A 24,753-nucleotide genomic window follows, 5' to 3' on the forward strand; every position below is an offset into this window, starting at 1 on the left:
AAGGAGAGGGGGCTAACAGTAAAAAATGTGGTTCTCAATCCCAAAGGAGTGCAAAGGACTGAAATACATATGTTTTCTGACTTTTTCATGAATATACCTTATGAAGCTCATTTCCTTTTAAAATATTATCTTTAACTTGGCTTAAAGGAAAAAAGGTTTCACACATTTAAAATATACAATCTACTAAGTTTTAGAAGATGTACACATATGTATATTTCCATGAAACTAGCACCTCAAAGAAGATAATGGACTTTCCCATTACTGCTGAAAAGTTTCCCGTTATCCTCTGTAACCCTAATTCCTGCCGCTCTCTCCCAACCCTAATTGCTCGCAGTGGACTTCTGCCACTGTTCCTCGGCCTGCATCTTCTACAGCTCTGTGTGAATGGAATGGCATTTTCTCATCTCTTCTGTCCAGTGCCTTTTTCAGCAGAGCTGTTTTCCTACTTTTTTGATGTTGCTTCATGTATTGATGGTTAATTAACCTCTTTGTGTTGCTGGATAGAATTACATTTTTCTTCATTCAGTTACCTATCCATTTCCCTTTTGATGAGTTCTGTACAGTTTCTGGATATTTAAAATTATGATGCTAGGACCACAAGTTTTTGCTTGGAAAAGCCTTTGATTTCTCTTGGGAAATACCAATGAGTGGAATGGCTTGGGGTTATATAGGTGTATGTTCTCTAGACTATAGGACCAGTCTATATTCCCATCAGGAGTGAATTACAGTTCCTGTTGCTCTACATACTTGTCCAACACTTGGCATTGTCAATTTGTTAATTTTAGCCATTCCTTTTAGAAAAGTCGAAGAATCTCATTGTGGTTCTAGTTTGCATCTCTGATGACGAGCATCTTCTAACAAGCTTTTTTTTTTTTTTTTTTTTTTATCATTCACATTTCCTCTTCAGTGAAGAATTTGTTGACCTCTTTTTTTTTTTTTTTTTTTTTTTAGGTTAGCAAGTATCTTTTAATAATATTTTTAAATTAAGGTATGTACTTTTTTTAAAGATATAACACTGTTACACACTTTAACAGTCTACTGTATGGAACAAACACAACTTTTTTTTAAAAATAAATTTATTTTTTATTGGTGTTCAATTTACCAACATACAGGATAACACCCAGTGCTCATCCCATCAAGTGCCCCCCTCAGTGCCCGTCACCCATTCACCCCCACCCCCCGCCCTCCTCCTCTTCCACCACCCCTAGTTCATTTCCCAGAGTTAGGAGTCTTTATGTTCTGTCTCCCTTTCTGATATTTCCCACACATTTCTTCTCCCTTCCCTTATATTCCCTTTCATATTATTTATATTCCCCAAATGAATGAGAACATGTAATGTTTGTCCTTCTCCAATTGACTTACTTCACTCAGCATAATACCCTCCAGTTCCATCCACGTTGAAGCAAATGGTGGGTATTTGTCGTTTCTAATGGCTGAGTAATATTCCATTGTATACATAAACCACATCTTCTTTATCCACTCATCTCTCAATGGACACCGAGGCTCCTTCCACAGTTTGGCTATTGTGGACATTGCTGCTAGAAACATCGGGGTGCAGGTGTCCCGGTGTTTCATTGCATCTGAATCTTGGGGGTAAATCCCCAACAGTGTTGACCTCTTTTGCCCATTAAATTTTTTTCCTCTTCATTTTTAGGTTTGAGGGTTTTTTAAAAAAAGATATTTTCTAACGATAAGTCCTTTATCAAATATATTTATACAGGTATTTTCTACTCCTCTGTGGCTTTATTTTCTTCAGAGGAGAAGTTTTATAGTTGATAACTGTTAAATTTATTTTATTTTTTTTATGGGTCTTTGTTGTAATATCCAAAAAATCTTTGCCTAGCTCAAGATCACAAAGATTTTCTCTTATGTTTTCCTTTAGAAGAGTTATAGTCTTAGGTTTCACGTTTAGGCCTGCAGTCTATTTGAGATAATTTTTACAAATGGTGAAAAGTATAAAGGTCAAGATAATTGCCATTTCTTTTGGTCTTTGTTCCTTACTTGCATTTGTCTGTATATCTGCCATCATTCTTATTTTTGGTCCTGTGTATATAATGTTTCTTTTTTTTTCTGTCTTCATCTAAGATTTTTTCTTTATCATTGGTTTCCTTTATATTTGGTTTAATTATAGTTTATTGAGCTTTCTGTGTCTGTAGGTTTATAATTTTCCTCAAATTTGGGAAAATTTTGGCCTCTATTTAGTTATTCTCCTCTCTTCACACTGCATTGTGGGCATTCCAATTATTTTACTTGAAATTGACAACTCATTCTGTTTTCAGTTTTAAAAATTTTCTATGATGTTATTTTAATTTTTTAAATTTTTATTTCTTCAGGTTCACTATTTTGTGTTTCAAATCTATCATTAATTTCATCTAAGTGAATTTCTCTCTTCTAGTCTAGTTTTTATCTCAAAATGTTTGCTTTGGTCTTTTTTATGTCTTCTTCCATCTTTCTACTTACCTTTTGGTCACTTGGCATGTATCATACTGTTTTCATATCCTTGAGTGCTGATTTTGACATCTTGTCTGTTGTGTGTTGGTTTTTGTTGATTAAGTTTTTTCCTTATTATCATTCCTATTTTCTTACTTCTTGTAAGACTGGTTATTTTTCATTTTTTCCTGGAAATTGTAAATTTTACTTTGTTGCTACCAATTTTTTTTTTTTTTGTATTTTAGCAAATATTTTTGAGCTTAGTTCTGGGGTGTAGTTAGTTCATTTGGGAAAAGTTTGATTTATTGTGCATCACTTTTGAGCAGAGTTGGAACAGTGATGAGTCTATGGCTAATTACTCTCTGTTGCTGAGACTGACATTTCTGTATGCCCCTGTATCAAGGCCAGCCCTGTAAGAGCACCGACGACCACTGTTTCTTCTAATGTTTTCTTTCCATTTTGGGGACCACTATTGTATAGTTTCTTCAGACATGCAACTTGACCCATAATTAATTACATCCTTCCTACACTCCCTGTGCTGATCCTGATTCCTTGCTTATATGTAGATCTGTCCTGTCACTGTCTGCTGTGAATCCCAGTTCCCATGTCTTTGTGCCATCTTGTTTTGTCTCAAGTCACCTGATGAGTTGCTCATCATGATCTGCTCCTCTCCAGCTACATTTCCCCACCTTGTCTGAGAAGTGTCTCTCTGAGACCACTTTCTTTGCCTGATGTTCCATGTCTTTAGAATTACTATTTCATATATATTATTGATTTTTGAGTGGGTTGGGGTGGAAAGGTAAATCCCTGTCACTCCGTTTTGTAAATTCTGAATCCAGCTGCCATTTAGAACCAGTGACATATGTGTACAGAAATACAGGTATGTATATGTATATGTTCAGTTTATATATATATCTGTATGTGTGTTTCCATGTGTGTGTATAGATGTGTGTGTGTGTGTGGTTGTATGAATAAATTTAAGGGATTTGTTACAGGGATTTGGTTTTATACAATGGTCGGAGCAATTTCAACCATCTCTGTAAGGTGTTTTGTTGCATTCAATTTGGGAGCTTGCAATCTATCTATAGGGCAGGCAGTTGTGAAGTGAAGAAGGATGCACAGTGGGGAGTACTGAGTAAGGCAACCCCCAAAACGATTAGGGACAAATTCTGATTTTTATCATTGCCATGAGGACAGACTGAATCCCTTCCATGTTTTCATAGTCTTTGACATGGATGAAGGGCGTGGGTTCATGTCAAAGCTGGTCTCTTCTTCACTTGCTCAAAGTTACCCAGTTAGTCCAGCAGTCAGAGGAGCTGATGGAGGACTGCCAGGTCACAGAGAGTAGTATTGGTTGTTGCTTTATGACAGATGATCCAGACAATGAATTACAACATGTATGAGCGTTGCTTTACCTCTGCTTTCCATATGTCATACCAGAATCTCTCTCATGGCCTTTCCTAATGAGGTACATCCTAGGAATGGAATTCTGGCCTAGCTGTGTCGTCCTGGTACAGAGGGCCAGCATTGTTCCCTTTGCCAGACTTGCATTTGTACACATCATCTTAATTTGCACTTAATTTCTAACTAAAGACAGAAAGAATGCTCTGGTTCTTCCTAATGAGGTGCACAATCTAGTCTACAGCCAACAACGTGCTTACCTGTTTCCTGAATAGTATAGAAAATCTGTTTTTGTCTTTGGGATAGTTATTCTTTTTCTAATTTGCATTTCTGTATGCTGTCTATAACATAAATAACTTTTTAAATAATAAATTTATTTTTTATTGGTGTTCAATTTGCCAACATACAGAATAACACCCAGTGCTCATCCCGTCAAGTGCCCCCCTCAGTGCCCGTCACCCATTCACCCCCACCCCCCGCCCTCCTCCCCTTCCACCACCCCTAGTTCATTTCCCAGAGTTAGGAGTCTTCATGTTCTGTTTCCCTTTCTGATATTTCCTACCCATTTCTTCTCCCTCCCCTTCTATTCCCTTTCACTATTATTTATATTCCCCAAATGAATGAGAACATGTAATGTTTGTCGTTCTCTGATTGACTTATTTCACTCAGCATAATACCCTCCAGTTCCATCCACGTTGAAGCAAATGGTGGGTATTTGTCGTTTCTAATGGCTGAGGAATATTCCATTGTATACATAAACCACATCTTTTTTATCCATTCATCTTTCGATGGACACCGAGGCTCCTTCCACAGTTTGGCTATTGTGGACATTGCTGCTAGAAACATCGGGGTGCAGGTGTCCCGGTGTTTCATTGTATCTGCATCTTGGGGGTAAATCCCCAGCAGTGCAATTGCTGGGTCATAGGGCAGGTCTATTTTCAACTCTTTGAGGAATCTCCACACAGTTTTCCAGAGTGGCTGCACCAGTTCACATTCCCACCAACAGTGTAAGAGGGTTCCCTTTTCTCCGCATCCTCTCCAACATTTGTGGTTTCCTGCCTTGTTAATTTTCCCCATTCTCACTGGTGTGAGGTGGTATCTCATTGTGGTTTTGATTTGTATTTCCCTGATGGCAAGTGATGCAGAGCATTTTCTCATGTGCATGTTGGCCATGTCTATGTCTTCCTCTGTGAGATTTCTGTTCATGTCTTTTGCCCATTTCATGATTGGATTGTTTGTTTCTTTGGTGTTGAGTTTAATAAGTTCTTTATAGATCATGGAAACTTGCCCTTTATCTGATATGTCATTTGCAAATATCTTCTCCCATTCTGTAGGTTGTCTTTTAGTTTTGTTGACTGTATCATTTGTTGTGCAAAAGCTTCTTATCTTGATGAAGTCCCAATATCATTTTTGCTTTTGTTTCTTTTGCCTTCGTGAATAACTTTTTAACACATCTTATTTTAGATGATAAGGGAATTTAAGAAGGGAATGAAAATAATCCTGACTTTATTATTATTATAAAAATTTCTTGAGTGTGTCTTATTTCAGTTGGTTCACTCAGTTTATTATAAATTGTTATAGGGAAGTAATTCAGCCAGAACTCTTATTAATTGACACTTCTGTATCTCTCCAGTGCAGCCATAATTGATGGTGATGATTATGTCCCTGAAGCACTGCATGTTTTTGATATGCCTGCTGAATCATTAAATAAAGATTATATTCTGTTCTATAAAATTTTATTATTAAATGCCTTCTATTGTGTCCTAATTTTTTGCATAATGTATTCCACAAAAGATATTTATCTTAACTATATGTAAACCTTGATACAAGATACAGATTACCCCTTGTCTGGACATATCTGTCTCATAGTGGTGTGTTCATGCCAAATTAGTTCCATAGTAGATTGTATCACTTTAAAATCTCAGCTTTTGGCTCTTATTTATAAATAGCCCAGTATGTGTTGGTTTCTGTATACGTATTGAATGTGCTTTGCCTGTTTTCAGTTAATTTTCATGCAAATTCCAACTTCAATATTGCTTACCAAATACTATTTTTAAAGCAATAAATTAAAAAGTACCCCTTTGCCCCCAAATTGCTATGAAATCAGAAGTACCTTTACTAAGTCTTGGAAATAGTGGTATTTGATAGCTCAGCACTGTATACCAGCAAGTTTTCTACTGGAAATTACCAAAGAGTATGTCTTAGGAAATATGAGATTTCAGATGGAGCTTTGAGTCATCCCTCACAGACGTGATTAGAACCAGGGGCTGGCCGACAGTCCCCCACTTACTTCCACTGCATTTCATGTTATCTTGATGTATATTTACATAAAATATCATGGAAGAAATTTGAAGACAAATTATATAAAAATGTGGAAATCCTTGTTTGGTGGATTTATTGATTCGTGTTTTATTCCTTGACATAAATACCCTCATGTATTTTCGCTTTTGCACATTTAATCAATAAAGACAATACCAGAATTATATGCTTGGATAGGAAGAGACTCTTAATTTATTAATAGCAATCATTTATTGAGACCTTCCTGCATTTCTTGCAATATCTAGACACTTCAGTAAAGGTTTCTATGTACCGTATATAGATAGATTTACTTCTAACCATTGCTATGTTTAATTCCACTTTACCCCGATTTTCTTATTTGGAAATTGAGGTTAGCAAAGCCTATGTATCTGAAAAAATCCATGTGAACACTTACTACTCTACTTGACATACAGTGTTGTGTCGACAAAATGGTAAATTGTGTTACTGTGTGATTCTTTAATGCCTAAAGAACCCTGTGAGCAGTATCTTCATACCCTGGGAAGATGGAGCTGGGACCCGACAGTCTTGTTAACAAGTGCAAAGCCCAGTGCGAGTGCTATGTCCTCTTCCTCCTGGTGAGGGAACAAATTCTGATTTTTATCATAGCCATAAAGTCAACGGACAGTTCCTGAGGGCTCCCCAGGCTCCCAACAGTAAGCCCTGGCCACATTGCCTGTAACACAGTCTTCATGACCAGGGCTGAGATGGTGTCGTCCCCTATCTTACCCTGGCAGGACTTAGCTCCTGGTCTCTAGCATTCCATGCCATGCTCTGTACTACCCCTAAGGTGCTGTATGTATTTTAATTTCCATTGACCATATTAATGCTCTCCATTTCTAGGATAATACCTAGCAGTAACAGAGGGTTGCTATTTTGTTTTGCCACCTTCAGAAGGGTTGAAGTAGCTCCAGGCAAAGGGTTCTGTGTTACAATCTTTGGGAAAGTTTTCAGTATGTGTGCCTTGTGATTAGCATCTTCTTGTCTCAGCCTCCTTCCCTCCCTCCCCTATAACCTTCCTGAACCTCTCTAACATTGTTTGATTCCCTTCTAGTTATCATTTCCTTGGTATGGCAATCCTCATTCTATAGCTTATCAATAATATGGTTGTTTACTAAATTCATGGTAGTCTTTTAAATAATGTTAATGTGAGTAATGTCATTTTGTCCTTCCTGTCATTGTTATTAATGGAGGCGGGCCCACGTCACTCTTCATTGTGGAGCCCAGATCAGACCCAGTGTTTTGACTCTCAATTTCAGCATTTTTTTTTCCTATGCTACTCCTTGTGTTGGTTCGTAAACTTAGAAATAAAATACACTTCATCTTTGATTTCCTTACTTATTTTGGCAAGTGACTTTTTAGTTAAAAAATAAAAAAATAATGCAGCAGACACATTAAATAAGGAATAATATATGAATTATAATTTATAAGATGAAGAGAAGCAAAACAATTCAGTGCTTAAGTGCAGTGTGTGGGCTCTGATCAGACAGCCTGGGTCAAATGCTGACTGCCATCTACTGGTTGTACAGTCTTGGAGAGAGTCCACTGATAGTATATGCACCTCAGGTTTTCATCTGTCAGATGGGTTATTAAAAAGTTAGGTTCAGTAAGTTTTATATATATACACACATATACACACACACACAACTTACTATATATAGTATATATATAGTATATATATATATATATATATATATATATATATATATATATATCACTCAGAACAGAGCTTGGTGATTTCCCTCCCTACAAGTAAAACAAAAACACCCTAAGAGGTGATGGCTTTTGTTACTATTAAGACTGTGGTTTATGTTAGAAAGTCTATAATTAAGGTTCTTGGAAAGGTGTAATATTAATAATTCTGACAATACTAATAGTTATATTCTTTTAGGAGCCCTTATTAAGTGACAGTGCAATTAACCCTTGAGAAGGAGGAGTGCTAACTCTCTGGACATCTCTGTTTTCTCCCTTGGAGAGTTTAGGAAATGCAGTGGGTTTGCATATGTGAATGTGTGAGAGTGTGTTGTGATTTCTGAGCTACCTTGCTGTTTCCTGGAGGAATATTTTTGATTGCTGTAGCTAACATTGTATTCTAAGAGCTCACTGCTGCTTTTTTGCACACAGAATGCTTACTTTCAGATGTGCGACACTTTAGAAGAGTTTTTGGTTTTCTTGAATAAATAAAAATTTTGTAAGTTTTGTTTCTTCAGGAAAATAATTTTTAGAAATATTTTTATTCATTTTAGAGAGAGTGTGAACGGGGAGGGGTGTGGTGGGGTGGAGAGAGGGAGAAAAGATCAGAAGCAGACTTCACACTGAGCAGGGATCCCAACTAGGGCCTGGATCCCACAACAGGGAGATCGTGACCTGAGTCAAACCAGACTTGGACGCTCAACCGACTGTACTACCCAGGCACCCCAGTAATTATAAATGTTTGAGTTTTAAAGGATTCTCAATAATTTTAAGTTTGAGAATGCCCATAATTTTTTTTTTTTAAAGGAGTTGACTTGGTAAAGGAGTTTGAGAAATTGAGTCTTCAAGTGTTAACTTCTGAATTTTGGAGTAAAGATATCTCGTATAATCATAGGTTTTTTTTTTCTTTATTTGCCATGTAAAGCTTTTTATAGATTTGAATTCCTTTGAGAAATTTCAGGTTTTTTTGTGTTCATCTAAGTTAATGTGCTAGCTAATAGGCCAGAGAAGTGGATGGAAAAAATTCTTATGTGAAGTCATATTTAAAACAATCTAAATGCGAACCTGTTTATCAATGTGTTTAGGATGATGTATAACATAGTTCATTACTTATGTTATATGAATGAAGTTTTAGTATTTCGTTTAGGTGGTTTTATTTTGTGCAGCATATTTTATGTTTTCAGTACAACTATAGCATCATCTTGATTTCTAACACTTAGAACGTAAAATATCTATTTTATCTTGATTTTGTTCATAATAAAACCAATGCATTCTATCCCCATTGGCCATTGGTTTATTCTTAGAAATAAACATGTATCAGTATTATTAAATATGTTTATTTTTAAGAATAATTATTCTTATTAACTGATTGCATTGTGTTTATTTTTATCTGACCTGTTTTACCAGTTATTAATTTTTAGTTTGTGTCTTCATCATAGGATAAATATTTTCTTTTTAAATTTTATAAGTACTTTCCTAATCTCAGTGTATTAAAACAACAAAAGTAGAGCCTTTGACCTACCTCAACTACTTGATTTTTTCACTCATACATTGTAAGGGGTCCTGTTCATTTAGATCAGTATTTAATACACTCTCGATTTTATTTGTGAATACTTTTATTTCTGTGGCTTTGTCTTTTTCTGTTTTCTTGTCTCCCATGAGGTAGACTCTTCCATTAGGCAGGAGGTGCATAATGGTGGACGAGCTCTGTTTCAAGGCTAGGAGGCTTGACTCTTGCTTTTTCATCTTCAGCTTCTCTGTAAAAAAAAACAATTTACATTTTCTTGTCAGAGTCAAAGGTACTCCCCTTCTTGGAGTCCCAGTCCCTCCTAGTCCATGTGTAAAGCAGTGTGCTAACTTTTACTTTTAAAATTTTTACTAATTGTAGAAAGCAAAGAATATGAACAATCTAAAAATAGATCCCGCGTTAAGTGATTTTGACTTGTATTTGCTTTATGTATACGTATGTTTATATGTCTGAGTATAAAAGTTGTGAGTGTCTATATTGTATGCAGTGTTACATTGTATATAATGCTTTTGTCTTTTTAGATCTAATATGCCTTGAGAAATTTTTTGTACTTTTTATTGGTAATACTCTAATATAATCATGTCATTATTCCTGAGCATTTAGGATATTTTTATATTTTAATTGGAGAGCAGCTTTTTTGCCTTTTTTTTTTCAGATGTTTTCTTGAGGGAGTATTCTAGAATTGGGCTGGTTCAGATGACTATTGAAAACTAATATTTGCTTTTTAAGGCTTGGTGCTTTATTCAGTTCCATAAGGAATCATTAAATGTTTATGAGCTGAGGTGCAGTGTGAACTTGTTTATAGAAAGATGATGTGATGGCGGTAGAGGGGGTGAATTGCAATGGAAAGAGCTTGATGCCTCAACACTCTCGTAAAATGGTTGCTGTAGTATAATCATACCAGATAGAGAAGTGTATACTGTCTTGATAGGGAACAGTTGTGAAGAAACAGGTGATGATTTATGAACCTGAGGATGTGATTATTGAATTGATAAGGTGTTACTGGTGCTAGAATTAGGGAAATTTGGAGAGACCATTAGTGTGGGAAAATCATAACTGAGGGTCAGACGTGTTTTAAGGTATTGTCAGTTCAGAGAAGAAAAAATGCCCCAGGAAAGGCCATGGGTGGAGATAGATATTTTAGAGTCATCCACAAAGAGGTTATGCATGACACCCAGGAAATGAATTACAACTCTGAAGTAAAAATGAAAATGTCACCGTTTGAAGGTAAGAGGAAGGAGAGGAGTTGACAGTAGTGAGAAGCAGGGAATGTTCGGGAGTAGTTTAGAACCTGTGCAAAGAAGCATGCTATTAGAGCCTTTAGAAAGTGGTAGTGAACAGTACATTTACACTTTGAGGATTCACAAAAAGAATCGCTTGAATAGAAAGCTTTGCATATATATATATATATCTGTATATATATATATGCATGTATATGTATATATATAATGTGATTTTTTAAATATAAAAACATATTTGTATGCTACTTAAAAACCTGTTACATAGTGTTGTAGAATAATGAAAAGCTATAGTTGATAGTTGTAATGAATACTCATTACCAAGAGTAGCCAGTACCGTTGGGATCCTCTTTATATGTTTTCTTTCCTGGCCACCAGGAAATATGTGCATCATATTTATTTGTTTGTGTTTTTTATTTATTTTCCACCATTGTGCACCAAAAGGGCTTCCATTCACTGATCTCCCGATAACGGCCATCAGAGTTAGCGCCCAGATTTTGCTTTGTACATGCCATTCCTTACTGTGAGAGACTAGGGCTGGTGCCAGGTGTACAGCAGGGAAGGGGCCTGGTGAGCTTGCAACATCTGCTAGAAAAGAAGGAGATGCTCAAGTACTAGGAAGAGTGAAGTCAAAAGATAACCAGCATTGAAGGATCTCCACTGGCCAGTTTGGGTTCAGTTTGAGAATAATAAGGCATAATTATGGTAATTGATTATAAAACATATTGTAAATTGAAAATCCAAGAGTCCATTGAAAAGTCTTGAAAGGGAGCAAGAGAAGAGAGCATGAGACAGGGTAAATGGTAAAGTTCTTTGTAGAAGAATGTCATTCTAATAAATGTAGGAGGAATGATAGAATGTTATCATTTTGTATCCCTCATTATACTAATGGAGACAGGTAAGATTCATTAATGAACTCTCAAGCCATTGGGAGAAGGTTGTTAGGGAGGAAGATGGTCGCATGTCGGCTAACAGAATCCACCTAGATTCCTTGGCGATTGGCCCGGTTTTTGCATGTTCAGGCCCAGCAACAGCAGAGCCAGCAACGTAACTGTTCTCTGGCCCTGCTTTCATGTGTCCATCTCCTGCTCTGATTCCTTTCTTCCATCTCTCTTCCACTTTTAAGGATGCTTGTGATTATATTGAGTCCACCTACATAATCCAGGATAATTTTCCTGTTTAAAAGTCAGCTGAGGGATCCCTGGGTGGCGCAGCGGTTTGGCGCCTGCCTTTGGCCCAGGGCGCGATCCTAGAGACCCGGGATCGAATCCCACATCGGGCTCCCGGTGCATGGAGCCTGCTTCTCCCTCTGCCTATGTCTCTGCCTCTTTCTCTCTCTCTGTGACTATCATAAATAAATAAAGATTAAAAAAAATGTTTAAAAAAATAAAAGTCAGCTGATTAGCAACCTTAATTTCATTTGCCACCTTTATTCCCCTTTGCCTTATATCCTAACAAGTTTCGGAGATGAGAATGTGGACATCTTTCAGGGGCCATTGCTCCTGTGATGTGGAGTCATGAGGAGAAATACACACTTATGGCAATATGAAAATCTATAAGTCATCTATCTTTTATACTATCCCATTAAAAACTGAAATTAACATGTGAAACTATAGTATAAAAGTAGTCTTCATTTACAGTCACTTTCAGAATGGTAATACCTTGTTAATCATAAAAAAGACATATTAAGCAAAATGGCAAAAATTTCCATATATATTTTTAATGACAAGTGACATTTGCTCCAAATGTCAAATCACATTATTGATAATATATAGTAGTTGTATATCTAGAACTTACGTGGGGAAATGGATTGTGATTGTTCTTTGGAGAATCATTATTTAATATTCTGTATATCCTTTCTATTTTAGCCTTTCGAGGTTTAATGCATTCAAAGAATGTTGCTTATAAATATGTACAGTGATGAAAATTAAGTTGCTTCCTTGCACTGATCTTGTGCTCAGTGAAAATTAGATGACTTTGGTTGGTCAGTACTGTTGATTTTAGGGCAAGAGGGAAACTTTTCAAATTCCCAGTTGTGGTGCTGAGAAGTTTATTGCACCCTCAGCCCTATTTTTAAATATATGTCTTGTTTCTTCCTGGTCGTGCTGACATTATGTCTTCAGACTTCTGTTTCCACGACCTGGATTCCAACCCTTGTGCAGGTTGAAGTTGAAGTTGCATTTTGTTCGCCTTTGTCCCCTCAGATCCTTGTTGGTTGCTTAGCGTTACGTGTATTACTTAGGAGTCATTGAATGATTGTAGTGTCACAGGTACAGCACTAAATCATGCATTTTTGTTAGCTCATTTTTAAACCTTTCTAAGTAGGATTATTCCATGCTATACATTAGGAAGGAAAGGATCCATGTGATTCAAAAAGAGATGTGCAGGGTCACCCCTGTGACTGGTCAGGGGCTGGGTGAAGGTCTGATCCCAGCGTGGACTGCAGAACTGATGCCTTAGAACGTGTGTGTCCATCATACTCCTGTGTCCCTTCAGCATTCCCCGGACTCCACAGCAGCATTTTCTGTATCATGTCCTGAGGACACAGTTCTAGGAGATAGACATTGGTTTTTATGACAAAAATATTCAGTGGTCCACTAAGCTCAGGGAGAGCTGTGCACATCTCCCCTTCCTTTCTTGGGACTCTGTGCTCATGAGCTCCTTCACATGGGAAGCCTGCGGACTCTTACTCTTCTAATCCAGCCTTGCCACAGGCTTGCTTGACCCCCTACCCTCCCTCCCCTTTTGGTAATATCACTAGTAACATCCTACAGAGTAGTTGGTTGTAGGATATTTGGCAAATGTTGAGAATCTGGACAAAAATCTAAAGTTTTTGGCATGACTTACTTGTAAGACCCTTCATGATTTAAAACTCTGCTGGTTTTTTTCTCTTTTTTTCTTTTGGTATCTCAGATTTGTACCTAATTCTCTAACAGTCATTCTCGACCCACGTTATTTCATTCCCCACTGCATGTCCTGTTCCCTGGGCCTGGAATCTGCACAGATGAATGAGTTTAACCATTCTGCTCCCAGGCCTCTCTGGAACCTTGAGGAGACTCCTGCTGTCTGCCGTCTCTGCTTGTGATCTCAGTGATGGCACCTGATGCTCTTTTTTAAAAGATTTTATTTATTTATTCATAGAGACAGAGAGAGAGAGGCAGAGACACAGGCAGAGGGAGAAACAGGCATCATACAGAGAGCCTGATGTGGGACTCGATCCAGGGTCTCCAGGATCACGCCCTGGGCTGCAGGTGGTGCTAAACCGCTGTGCCACAGGGGCTGCCCGCACCTGACACTCTTTATCATTGCTTGCTGCTCTCTGTTCTTTGCTCAGGCCCAGAGTGCTGTTTGGTTTTGGGCCCCCAGTGCTTAGTGAAGGTATTAAAACATGTGAACCTTTTAATTAGCATTTGAATTGAATCACTTTGAATTGCACTATAGTTCTTATGAACATGGGATTCCTAAACAGATGGACAGTGTGGCAGGCAGCTCCTCTTCCTGCTAACTTGGTGCCTGATTTCAGAGAGGGTCTGGCCAATGGGGATGAGGTAGGATGTTGGGGATGGTGTTTTTATGTCTAGAACCTTTGAGCCTAGGGTGGTTTAGTGCTAAAAGTGGCAAAGATTTGTGTAATGTTAAGAATGTGTGAGTCACCATGTTCTGTACTGTGCAAACAATAATCATGTCATCCTCATCACACCCTTATTAGGTAGGAGCAGTTACTACCATCCCATTTGATATATGAGGAAACCGAAGGCACCTTATTAGATAACATGTCTGAACTTGCAGAGTGAATACGTCTGAGCAACAGTACTGTGAAGGGGTTAACCTAGGACACTGCCTGTGAGGTGTTCCTCTGAAGTGTCCCCTGCATCTTTGGTGGTACCTAGAGGATTGATAGAAACCCAAGCTGTGCACTTGGTAGGAAAGTGAGGGCCTTTTGTTATGAGTGGGGAGGGGGCAGAGAGTGCATATGGGATTGCAGGGGGAGGTGGTCTATGACAGAGATGCAAAGCACCAGTGAAGTCCTGGGAAAGGGGCAGGGTGATAGGGGATGCAGTTCTTTGTGTAGGCTTCCTTTCTTAGGGGACTCTAGGGTTTGGAATATGTGCATAAAGGCTTGGAAAATACTGAATATAAGTTTCTTTTAAAGAAATACTAAAGTTTAGAATTTTTACTCATTCAAGGCATTCTTTCTTTCTCCCAGTTAGTTAAAATTATTATTTTTAATTCCGAGACTTGGCACTCAAAGTCAAACTGTGAAGGAGGAACAAAACAGACCATGGATTTTTGGCCATTTGGATGTGTGTGACCATTCATTATTTTTTGCTTGTTGCTGTGTTTAGTTTTGGAGTGCTTTCTTGGTTTCCCTGCCCTCCTCCCCTGCCTTTCTTGGAGATTGATATAAATAGAGAGGTATCTAATGTAAATGAGTCAAAGTGAGTGCTTGTTTACATCTCAGGTCAACTGGTGTTCACATAGGCAGGTGTTTTTGTTTGAAGTGTTAGATTGTCAGATCTCTGTATCTTGACCTTTTAGGTTATTTTACGTACATGAACTGAGATCTTTTTAAAGCTGTTGTGTGTCAATTAAGGTGTTAACTGGCCCTATGGGATGGAAGCTTTTGTAGTTGACATCCTTGAACTTTTTTTTTTTTTAGATATAACTGTATCACTAACTTTTTTTTTTCCTAGATGTAACTATATCACTATATATATTTATATAAATATATATATATTTACTTGTATATACACACATGTACATATACATGTATCTAGAAACACATATATGTATAAATGACAGGGTGACTATTAGCTATTATTCATTAAGTGTCCTTACCTGCTTTTCATGCTATGATGTTTTTTTAATTCTTTTTTTCTTTTTAAGATTTTATTTATTCATTCATGAGAGACACAGAGAGGGAGAGAGAGAGGCAGAGACACAGGCAGAGGGAGAAGCAGGCTCCATGCAGGGAGCCTGACGTGGGACTTGATCCCTCTGCCTGGAGGTCTCCAGGATAATGCCCTGGGCTGAAGGCGGCGCTAAACCACTAAGCCACCCAGGCTGCCCTGTTTCTTTAATTCTTATAAAATTCCTGTGAAGCACTGCTTTTCTGCCATTGCCACTCAGGGGCTTGCAACTCAGGGAACATACTCAGTATTCTCGAAGTTGCACAAGGCTTATTGGCAGCGCCGTCCTACCGTGGTTTGCCTCTCCGCTTCCTTTCTGTCCCCATGCTCACTGTCTGCCCTTGCCCTTGAACTGCTGTTGGCAAGACACATGCTGCTTTGGTCACCTGGGTGTGGAGTTAGTTCCCCAGCATTTTTCAGGACAGTGACCACCAGGGCCTGATTCCAGGCTAGTCTTTGCCAGCTGCCCCTGGTGTTTGTCAGTTTTTTGTTTTTTAAATTTTCTGCTTCTTCAGCAGTGACTGAACACTGTCAGTTATGTTACTGTTTGGCTCACCCAGCTTTTTCACTGGGTGAAGCCGGCATCGTGACAGGCAGTTTGGGAGCATGTGGTGTGAGTGTCGAGGGGACCATTGGGAGAACTGGGTAGGGGGCTCCGGATCCCACAGTAAGACAGTAGTATACATACATATCCTCGCGTCATAGTCCCGTATTCACATGTCTTCCAGATTCTTAACTTACTGTGTTCTTGTGTATGGCCATTTATTTTTCCCATGAACTCTATGGCCTATATTGACCTGATCACCAGAAATATGCAAGTAGCTGGATATTCTGTCCTACAGGCTGGTCTTTGAGGAATGTCTGCCCTTCTAGAGAGACAAAGGACACAGAAATAACAAGATAGCAAAAAGTCGAGAAACATACTACTGTTCTCCTCTTTGCTCGAGTTCTGGAGAAACACAGCCTGTGTGAACCTGCACAGAATCACCCTGACTTGAGTGTGTGAGCTGGGGATGCTGATATGCAGTCAGATAATCTTTCATGACTCTCAAGTGGAAATAATTCTGCAGTGATAAAACCTAAAGGAATAAAGGAAGAGGTTCTGATTAGATCAATAGATCGTGTAGGAGAAATTAGTTTAAAATTGGAAGCTAAAATATGAAATGTTTGTATGGAAAGTAGAAATCTATAGTGAGGGTGTTAATGTTATTACTGTGCTGCTCTTTTGACACCAAAAACAATTTAAAGTGATGCTATTTTAGGCATCACTTGGTACTTGGAAATCAATCATATTTAAAAAACACTATATATATGTATAATATATATATATTTTTTGGGATCCCTGGGTGGCGCAGCGGTTTGGTGCCTGCCTTTGGCCCAGGGCGCGATCCTGGAGACTCAGGATCGAATCCCACGTCAGGCTCCTGGTGCATGGAGCCTGCTTCTCCCTCTGCCTATGTCTCTGCCTCTCTCTCTCTCTCACTGTGTGCCTATCATAAACAAATAAAATAAAAAAAAAAAAAAGTCTTATTCCAAACATATATTTAAAAAAAAAAAGAAAAAAAAATATATTTTTTATTATTTCAAGGTGTTCCTTCAGATTGTCAGGCATTGGCAGATGGATCGCCTCAGAGTGTATGTTCTAGCCTGGATCTCGCTCTTGACCCCAAGACCAGTGGGTTGGCCTCTTCTTGGATATATCTGGCAGAGCCCTCCCCACCCAGCCCTGCCCTGGTCCCTGCTCTGGGCCAAGAAGCAGGGAGTCAGACCGGTCTCTCCTGGTTCCCACACCAGCGCCACCGGCTTCCCCGATCACTGGGGTCTGAGCCCAGGCTCAGTCCTGTCCTGTCCTCCCTACCCTTCCAATGCCTCTGGCTCCAAGAGCAGGCCCCACTGACGGGCTCCCGGCTGCTGTCCTGGCCACCCTGCCTTGCTGCCCTGTCCCCTGCCCACTTCTTGCCCCCTTCTACCCGGACCACATCCCAGAGCTGTCCAGAGTACAAATGATTCTGGGCTGATGCTGCAGGTCTTCTTGCTTTTAATTTTTTTTTCCCTCCTACTGCTTATCACACTATTTGAGATGCTGTGCGTTTTACTTTTTGTTCTTGTCTGTTACCTGCACTTGTTTTTACATTTTCTGAGCAGGGACTCTGGTTTGGTCACTGTGCACTTCAGTGGTCCTGAAGCATTCTCCCTATCGGGTGTGTGACTTGGTGTGTGCCCATGTGACCAGTATGTCTTTGCAGGGGTGTGGCAGGCTGGTTGCCACTGCATCCTGTCAGGAAGCTACACATTATAGGATGGAAGCTCCATGAAGGCACGACCTTAACTGACTTTGCATATTAGTGACACACGCAGTAAGCGACTAGTCCTCTTGCAGAAGCACAATGTGTGTATAAAGGCATAAATATTTTATCAGGAGCAAGGCATTTTGATTGTATAGCTTTTCAGCTTTGGGACTGTTTTATTTCTGGTGATGGGTAGATTACAAAATTTCCAAAGCAGTTACGATGTTAAAAATAATCAAGCAACACTGTGATGGTGGCAGTGAGAGGTAGACTGCATTCAGTAATCATAGTTTGCTGGTAATGTTATATTCAGATGTGTTGGTGAGATTATTTTAGTCAGACTTGACTTACATTTTTTTTTTTTTTTAATTTATGATAGTCACAGAGAGAGAGAGAGAGAGGCAGAGACACAGGCAGAGGGAGAAGCAGGCTCCATGCACCGGGAACCCGATGTGGGATTCGATCCCGGGTCTCCAGGATCGCGCCCCGGGCCAAAGGCAGGCGCCAAACCACTGCGCCACCCAGGGATCCCTTGACTTACATTTTTTAATTGAGGATGACATTGAGACTTTGATGCTAGTTGCGCTCATGTAGCCCAAATTTAAAGACTTTATACTTATTTGAAGTCTGATTTTGGATAAATGAACATTTTACATTTGACTATAATTGAGTTGTATTTTAGTATTATAAATTTTTCCTATAATAAAAAATTGTTATTCCTCTAAATATTTAGTATTCTAGACATTCAGCAGGTAATTTAAGAATTATATTAGGTGGAAGCTTTCCCTCTCTCTGTACTTTTTAGTTTGTTCCCCTGTGTGGTGTAATATTTTTGTTTCAATTCTTAAAACTTACACATTTTAATTAATAAAATTTTTTTCTTTTAGAAACTGCACTGTGGTTCTGAGCTCACATCTCTTAAATTATACTTGGTCATGTAAATAAGCTGTGCTTTGCAACTTTGGGCTTTTAACCTTTGCTCTTTGCTATTAGCTTTATGTTTTTTTAATTATAGGAAAATAGAGGACTGTAGGGAAGTTATGACTTAAGCGGACTGTTGTTATTACTACATTCTTTTTTAAGGAAATGAAAAATGTTATTTATTTTGTCCGAATCAAGCAGGAGCAAATATAGAATATGTTGTACTATTACTTTTGCTAAGCCTTTAATATCATCACAGTTTGATTCTTTACATGTAATCATTATTTTTCCATTTTAATGATTCATAGTGTGCTCAGTTATTTATAGTGTCAAGCATCTATTGTCCATAGTTATTACCTATATATAAAAAAGAATGAGTGCTATTTTCAGTGTATACAAATACATTATTTGAATAATGAAGTCACAGTCATTTACAAAATTCAAATATATTATTTTAACCTCGAAACCCTAATATTAAAGGAATAGAACCAAAATAGGCCAGACATGAAGCAAAAAAGAAAAGAGAGGCATTCACATTTTTAGAAATTGTTTTAGTCTTAGCGTTTGACATGTCTCTTTTGTAAGGGCCACAGTACTTTACAGCCTTACATTGCCCGTTTGTGCAAACATGTCCAGATGAATTCAGCGTTTAATGTTAAGAATCTTATAACATGCCAATTTGATTTGTAGCCCTTCATATCATAGAATGCTAATTAAAATCATATTTTTGCATATGTCATGCCTTTCATGTACATATGCAAATAGATTCTGTTGCCTTTCAGCTATTGGTAATTAACTTTATGAAGGACAGCTGTAATACATAATTAACAAAAATGTTTGCAAGCCCTTTTACACTGAAAGTTATAACAATTTTTTTTTTTTTTTTTTGCTTATCAAGAGAACCATTTTAGTTTGATGCTTCTGAATGAGATTTAAATTGTTTTAAATAATCACGATGTAATTAAATTGATGTTGTACTGTGTTCGGAAGGAGATTGGTGTTCTATGGACTGGCTGCTGATTCTGGTCCATTTTATATTTATGTCCTCAGAATTGAATTAAGCTGATTTGTGTAGAAAATAACATAGCATGTCAGGTAATACTTTTTGTTTGTTTTATTTATTGATATCTTTTTGGCACTTAAGTACATTTTTTTTCTTATGCCACAATAAACATTTACATCATTTTTAAAGACCTCTTTTCAAATTATTGCCTTGTTATCAAGGAAGCTTCATGGAGGTTATTCATTTTCTCTTTTATAGTCCCTTAAATATTTAATAAAATGGTATTTTCTCAAACTTTCATTATTGAAGTTTGGGCTCAATTACAGGGCAGTATCAGTTAGGTCAAGGCTTTGCTTTGTCTTTCTGATGATGGGGAAGTACAGTGACTGAGCTACAGTCACCGTTTCTGCCCGCTTGTGTACCTGAGTAAGAAAATGAGCCAGTTAATTTAAATACAGTTATTTCTTCTGATTTTTAGGTATGACAGTACATTTGATCTATAGACAAGCTTCTTGTTTACCAGGAGTGCTACTGTAATGTGCATTTTCATGTTATATCCACATATAAATGCCTGTTTTTAAATACTTTATGGACATATTTTTAGCAGAGTCATGTTTTAGTTCTATAATTATTCTTATTTCTTTCTTTAGGGTTGCTTTTGTAATGAAGAAGCACTTAAATACTCATCTACTAGGCAAACATGGAGTTGGCACCCCAAAAGAAAGGTAATTTTCACTCATTTAAAAAAATTTAATAAATACAATTATATTTGCATTTTAGGCCATGTTTAATGATGTGACTTCCAGAATGTTTATCAAATTAGTTCATCATATTTTGAGTTTTTGGTACTCCATTGTTGAATATTGTATTTCATACCATTCTTCCACAAAAATTTAATGTCCTTTTAATTCTAAAAATTCTGATCTAAAAATATTTGCAAAGATTTGAAGGACTTTGAATGTGTGAAATTGTGAAATAACGTTGAAACAGTAGACAAGTTTATTTGGAGAGGATTGACCTCTGCACATGTGTTTGAATGAGCTAAAATAATGATGTAAAAGTAAACTTTGTTTCTTTCTGTATTTTTATTTTGAAATTTTAAAGCAGTATTTTCAAATTCTTACTGTAGAATTAAACATTGCTGATACTAAAAAAGAAATACATCTTGTGTCATCCCCAAAATAATACTATAGTTGCCATGTCATGAAAAATAACACCACAATTATTATGTCATCAACTGCCAGGCTTTCTTTTTTTCCTGCTACTGTATCATAATTAGCTTCATCACATACACTTAATTATATTAGGTGAGCAGAAATATAGCAATGTCAGCTATCAGATGAGTATAGCTACTTCTATAGAAGTATGGCTACTTCTAAAATTTTTGAATCTGCAAAATGTACAACTCAGAGCTAGTGAGAATTTCTCTTTCTTTCCTTCAAAGACATGGGATATTTACCCCCAATCCTCTAAGATGGTGTTGGAAACTCTTGTAGACACTTCTGGAAACTTTAGGTTTTTAGTACTTTTTAAAGATGTCAGTAAAGATGCAGTTTGTTCTACGAGTCTGCAGCTTAGGACTTCCAAGGACCTCTTCCTTATTTGCAAATGTTTAATTGCCTTTTTAAAAAATTTAAAATGCTCTTACCAATATTTTCTGTTTACAAGCAGTTTAACTTGACTCTTCTATTGAAGGCATATTATTTTCTTTAGCATTTTAGTTTGGATGTGACTATTTTGTCAAAATATTGAGTGCTATGTATGCCTACTCCTTATCTTTTGATTTCTGGTACTTCTCTTTGCAGCATTATATTTAATTTGAGCCAAACTCTATGTATTGAACATATCCTGAATGCATTATTCTTAAAATTCAACAAATTCTTTATTACTTAAATTATAATTTGGAACTTGTCAAAGTTTTGTTTCATGAGTGTATAAGGAAGAGGAAGCAAAAACATTTGTAATACTATGTTTTTGTTGCTTTCACGTGCATTATCTCAATAATCACTCTGAATTATTATTAGCAGTGCATTATTATTCCAGGTTTTTAGATCTAAGGACTGAGATTCAGGAATATGTAGTAACTTACTCAGTGTTTTTAATTAATGAATGTTAGAATTGTTATTTTTCTGACTCTAATCCCATTGTCCTTTCTTGTACTAATTATCTCACCTTGAGAATCTTTACATACAGGTACTTAGTATATTTTGTTCCCCAAATAAATTTTGAATGAAAAAAGATCAGATGATTACTGAAAAGAAAATACTTCCCTTACTGGGTAGCTAGTATATGTTTTGAACTCAAATGTTCAAAACATTTGAGTTTTGAAATTGTTTTTTAAAGCAAAATTCAGTTCAAAATTTTGCTTTTTATTTAGGAATTTAAAAAGGTAAAATAAGTTTTCATATCGTTTCAAACAATGAAAAATTCATTACCCGATACATATTTTTATCCTTTAGGCACTTAAATACAGTAGATACCTCTTGTGTATTATGACAGGAGGGTGAAGAGCCCAGATATACTGTTTGGTTTCCATTACCTTTTCTGTATACTCCAGGAATAGTTGCTTGTTTCCGCTCATTTTGTCCCTTGACACCTAGAGGGAGGGTACACAATGGCAAGAGAAAGATAGCATGTCTTCCTACCCTTTGAGACGTGGTTAGCTTTTTCTCCGGCATTAATCTGGTTTTGACTTGAAAATCAGAAAAGGAACCTCAAGTGGGAAAACATACCATCTTCTGGGTCCTGACCCCCATGTAGTCCACACTGTTGAGATCCTCTCAACTGGGCATCTTCCATTGAATTGTTATTTAAATGACCTCTGTGTTTCAGAAGCCTTCTCGTTTAGGACACTTGTTTCTAGGGTGCTCCCTCTCACTGCACAAAAATACTAAGTCAGAAGGCCCGGACCCCGACCGCAGTGTCCTTTCCCAGTAGACCTGCATAGTTGGGGAGAGTCACATTCAAGTAGCAAAGTCTAGCACTTTGTAGTAGCAAAGTCAGTGCCAAAGGGCTCCCATTCCACCTTTCTTCCTACCTCGGGGAGGGAATTGATGCCTTTTAATGATTTCAGGAAACAAAGAAACTCTTTATCAGCATTTTGAACCTTCATTTTGGGCATAACTGTTCTTTAAATTAAGTTAAACATTTTTTTCTTACCTATTTAAAACATTAATGCCTTGGCTATAATTTTGCAAGCTTGCTGTATTTTAATTTCTCCAGGACAAAATAATCAACTTACTTTTTTATGTTTTAAATTTGATTCTTCCTTCTTATGCATTGCATATTATAGCAAATAGTAATAGAAGTTAACCAAATAGGCTGTGACAATTAAATTAATAATGCATTTTGTTTGCAAGTATTTAGGCCTTGTGCTTTGACTGATATATGCAAAAATGATAATTTATTACAAATAAATTCATATATTTGCACTATAGTTTGATGAACCAGTAAATTTTGTCAGCATGACTGTCATTAGCACAGAAAGCTAGACAATTTCAAATATATATCTTTGACTTCATGGACACCTGAAGTGATGGCTTGTGTAAGAACATGTTTTTTTGTCCCTAAATTTGCATGAAGTTACTTTAAGGTACTAAGTACACTACTGTATTTCTGAAGTCTTGTACACTTAAATATAAGTAACTGAATATAGCCTCATTCGATTCACATTCCAAAATAATAAACTCCAATTAATTTGCAAGTTCATTCTAAAGTATTTATTTTAAATAAGTAATTCTGTTTGTAATATAGTAAGCCAAAGTATCTTTATGACTGAGTTTGCTAATAGTAATCAAGAAAACGAGCCTATGCACAATTACCACCACTGAAACAGCCCTAATAAGTTTTTCTCATGTGGAAGTCAGGTGCATATTATAATAGAAGGAGATGGCATTCCTAGTTCCCTGTGTAGAAGTCAGCTGGGCTTTGAGTGATTGTAAATAGCAGGAGGGGAAAAGGCTCACTGGGATTCTGGTGTATGTGGTGTCCAGGGGCCAGCAAAGTTATCTGCCCTGACAGCATCTCAGGGGACTTTTACGCCCAAACCACTTTTTCCAATAGAGGATTTTAAATTAGATACATGTGTCAGAGAGTCTAAGAGCTAAATAATTTCATAACAAAGGAAATGTACCTGTTTTTTTCAAGTTGTTAATTAATATCCAGATAAAAACCTTAGTATTTCTTTAGTGAAGCAATTTGGGAGGTATCTACTCAGGTTGTGAAACTCTGCGTTATGGTCGACATGGGGAGTCTTTAGACCCCAGGACGAGCCCAGGATTGATCAGTGCTTTTGTTCAGGAGAATGGGTTTTCCCTAGACCTGTTTCAGATCCCTGAGCTCTTTTCATTTATGCTGGCTCTATCTCTTTTTACCAGACACTTGGAATTTGTGATTAGCTATCTTCCTTTTAATACTATGTTTGATCTTATTGATAAGATCAATCAAGATTGATAAGTAAAATCTTTCCCCTCACATTTTTATACATACCAGGTGTTACCTAGACCAACTGTGAAATAGAAGTACTTGCAGCTCTGATACTTGGTTCTGGTTTGCTGTAAGCCATTAGGACCAGACTACCAGATGTGATACCCTATAGGGCTTTGGGGTCTTTCTTGTCTCCTTTCCTTTCTTTTCTTTTTCAGAAATTTTTATATTTAAAAGTTAACACTTTATGAAAGTATCATTGTTACCTGCTTTTCAGTTTAGATGGAAACATAACTTTTTCTTAAAACATGAAAGTATCCCAAACCTAAACATTCCTAGAAAAAAGCATATAGATGTGCACATGCAGTTGTCTTTGAAACTTTGCTAACGGTAATTTGGGTTGATTAGAAACTTAAATTACATTTATTTATTTAAAGATTTTGTTAATCAGAGAGAGAGGGTATAGCAGGGAAGAGGGACAGAGGGAGAGGGAGAAGCAGGCTCCCTGCTTGATCCCTGGACCTCGGGATCATGACATGAGCCGAAGGGAGATACTTCACCGACTGAGCCACCCAGGCACCCCAAAAACTTAAGTTACCTT

General features: G+C 37.3%; 1 protein-coding gene across 2 annotated transcripts in view; it reads left to right on the forward strand.

The window, feature by feature from the left end:
- ZNF407 (zinc finger protein 407) overlaps window positions 1-24,753 on the forward strand; it is a 446,836-nt gene that overhangs the window by 151,365 nt on the left and 270,718 nt on the right. For both annotated transcript variants that reach the window (XM_025997752.2, XM_025997753.2), the window contains exon 4: window positions 20,378-20,452. In XM_025997752.2, the coding sequence (XP_025853537.2) occupies window positions 20,378-20,452 (75 nt within the window). The remainder of the gene's footprint in view (window positions 1-20,377; window positions 20,453-24,753) is intronic.

This window comes from Vulpes vulpes, chromosome 5 (assembly GCF_048418805.1).
Source record: "Vulpes vulpes isolate BD-2025 chromosome 5, VulVul3, whole genome shotgun sequence".
In the NCBI taxonomy this organism is placed as follows: Eukaryota; Metazoa; Chordata; class Mammalia; order Carnivora; family Canidae; genus Vulpes; species Vulpes vulpes.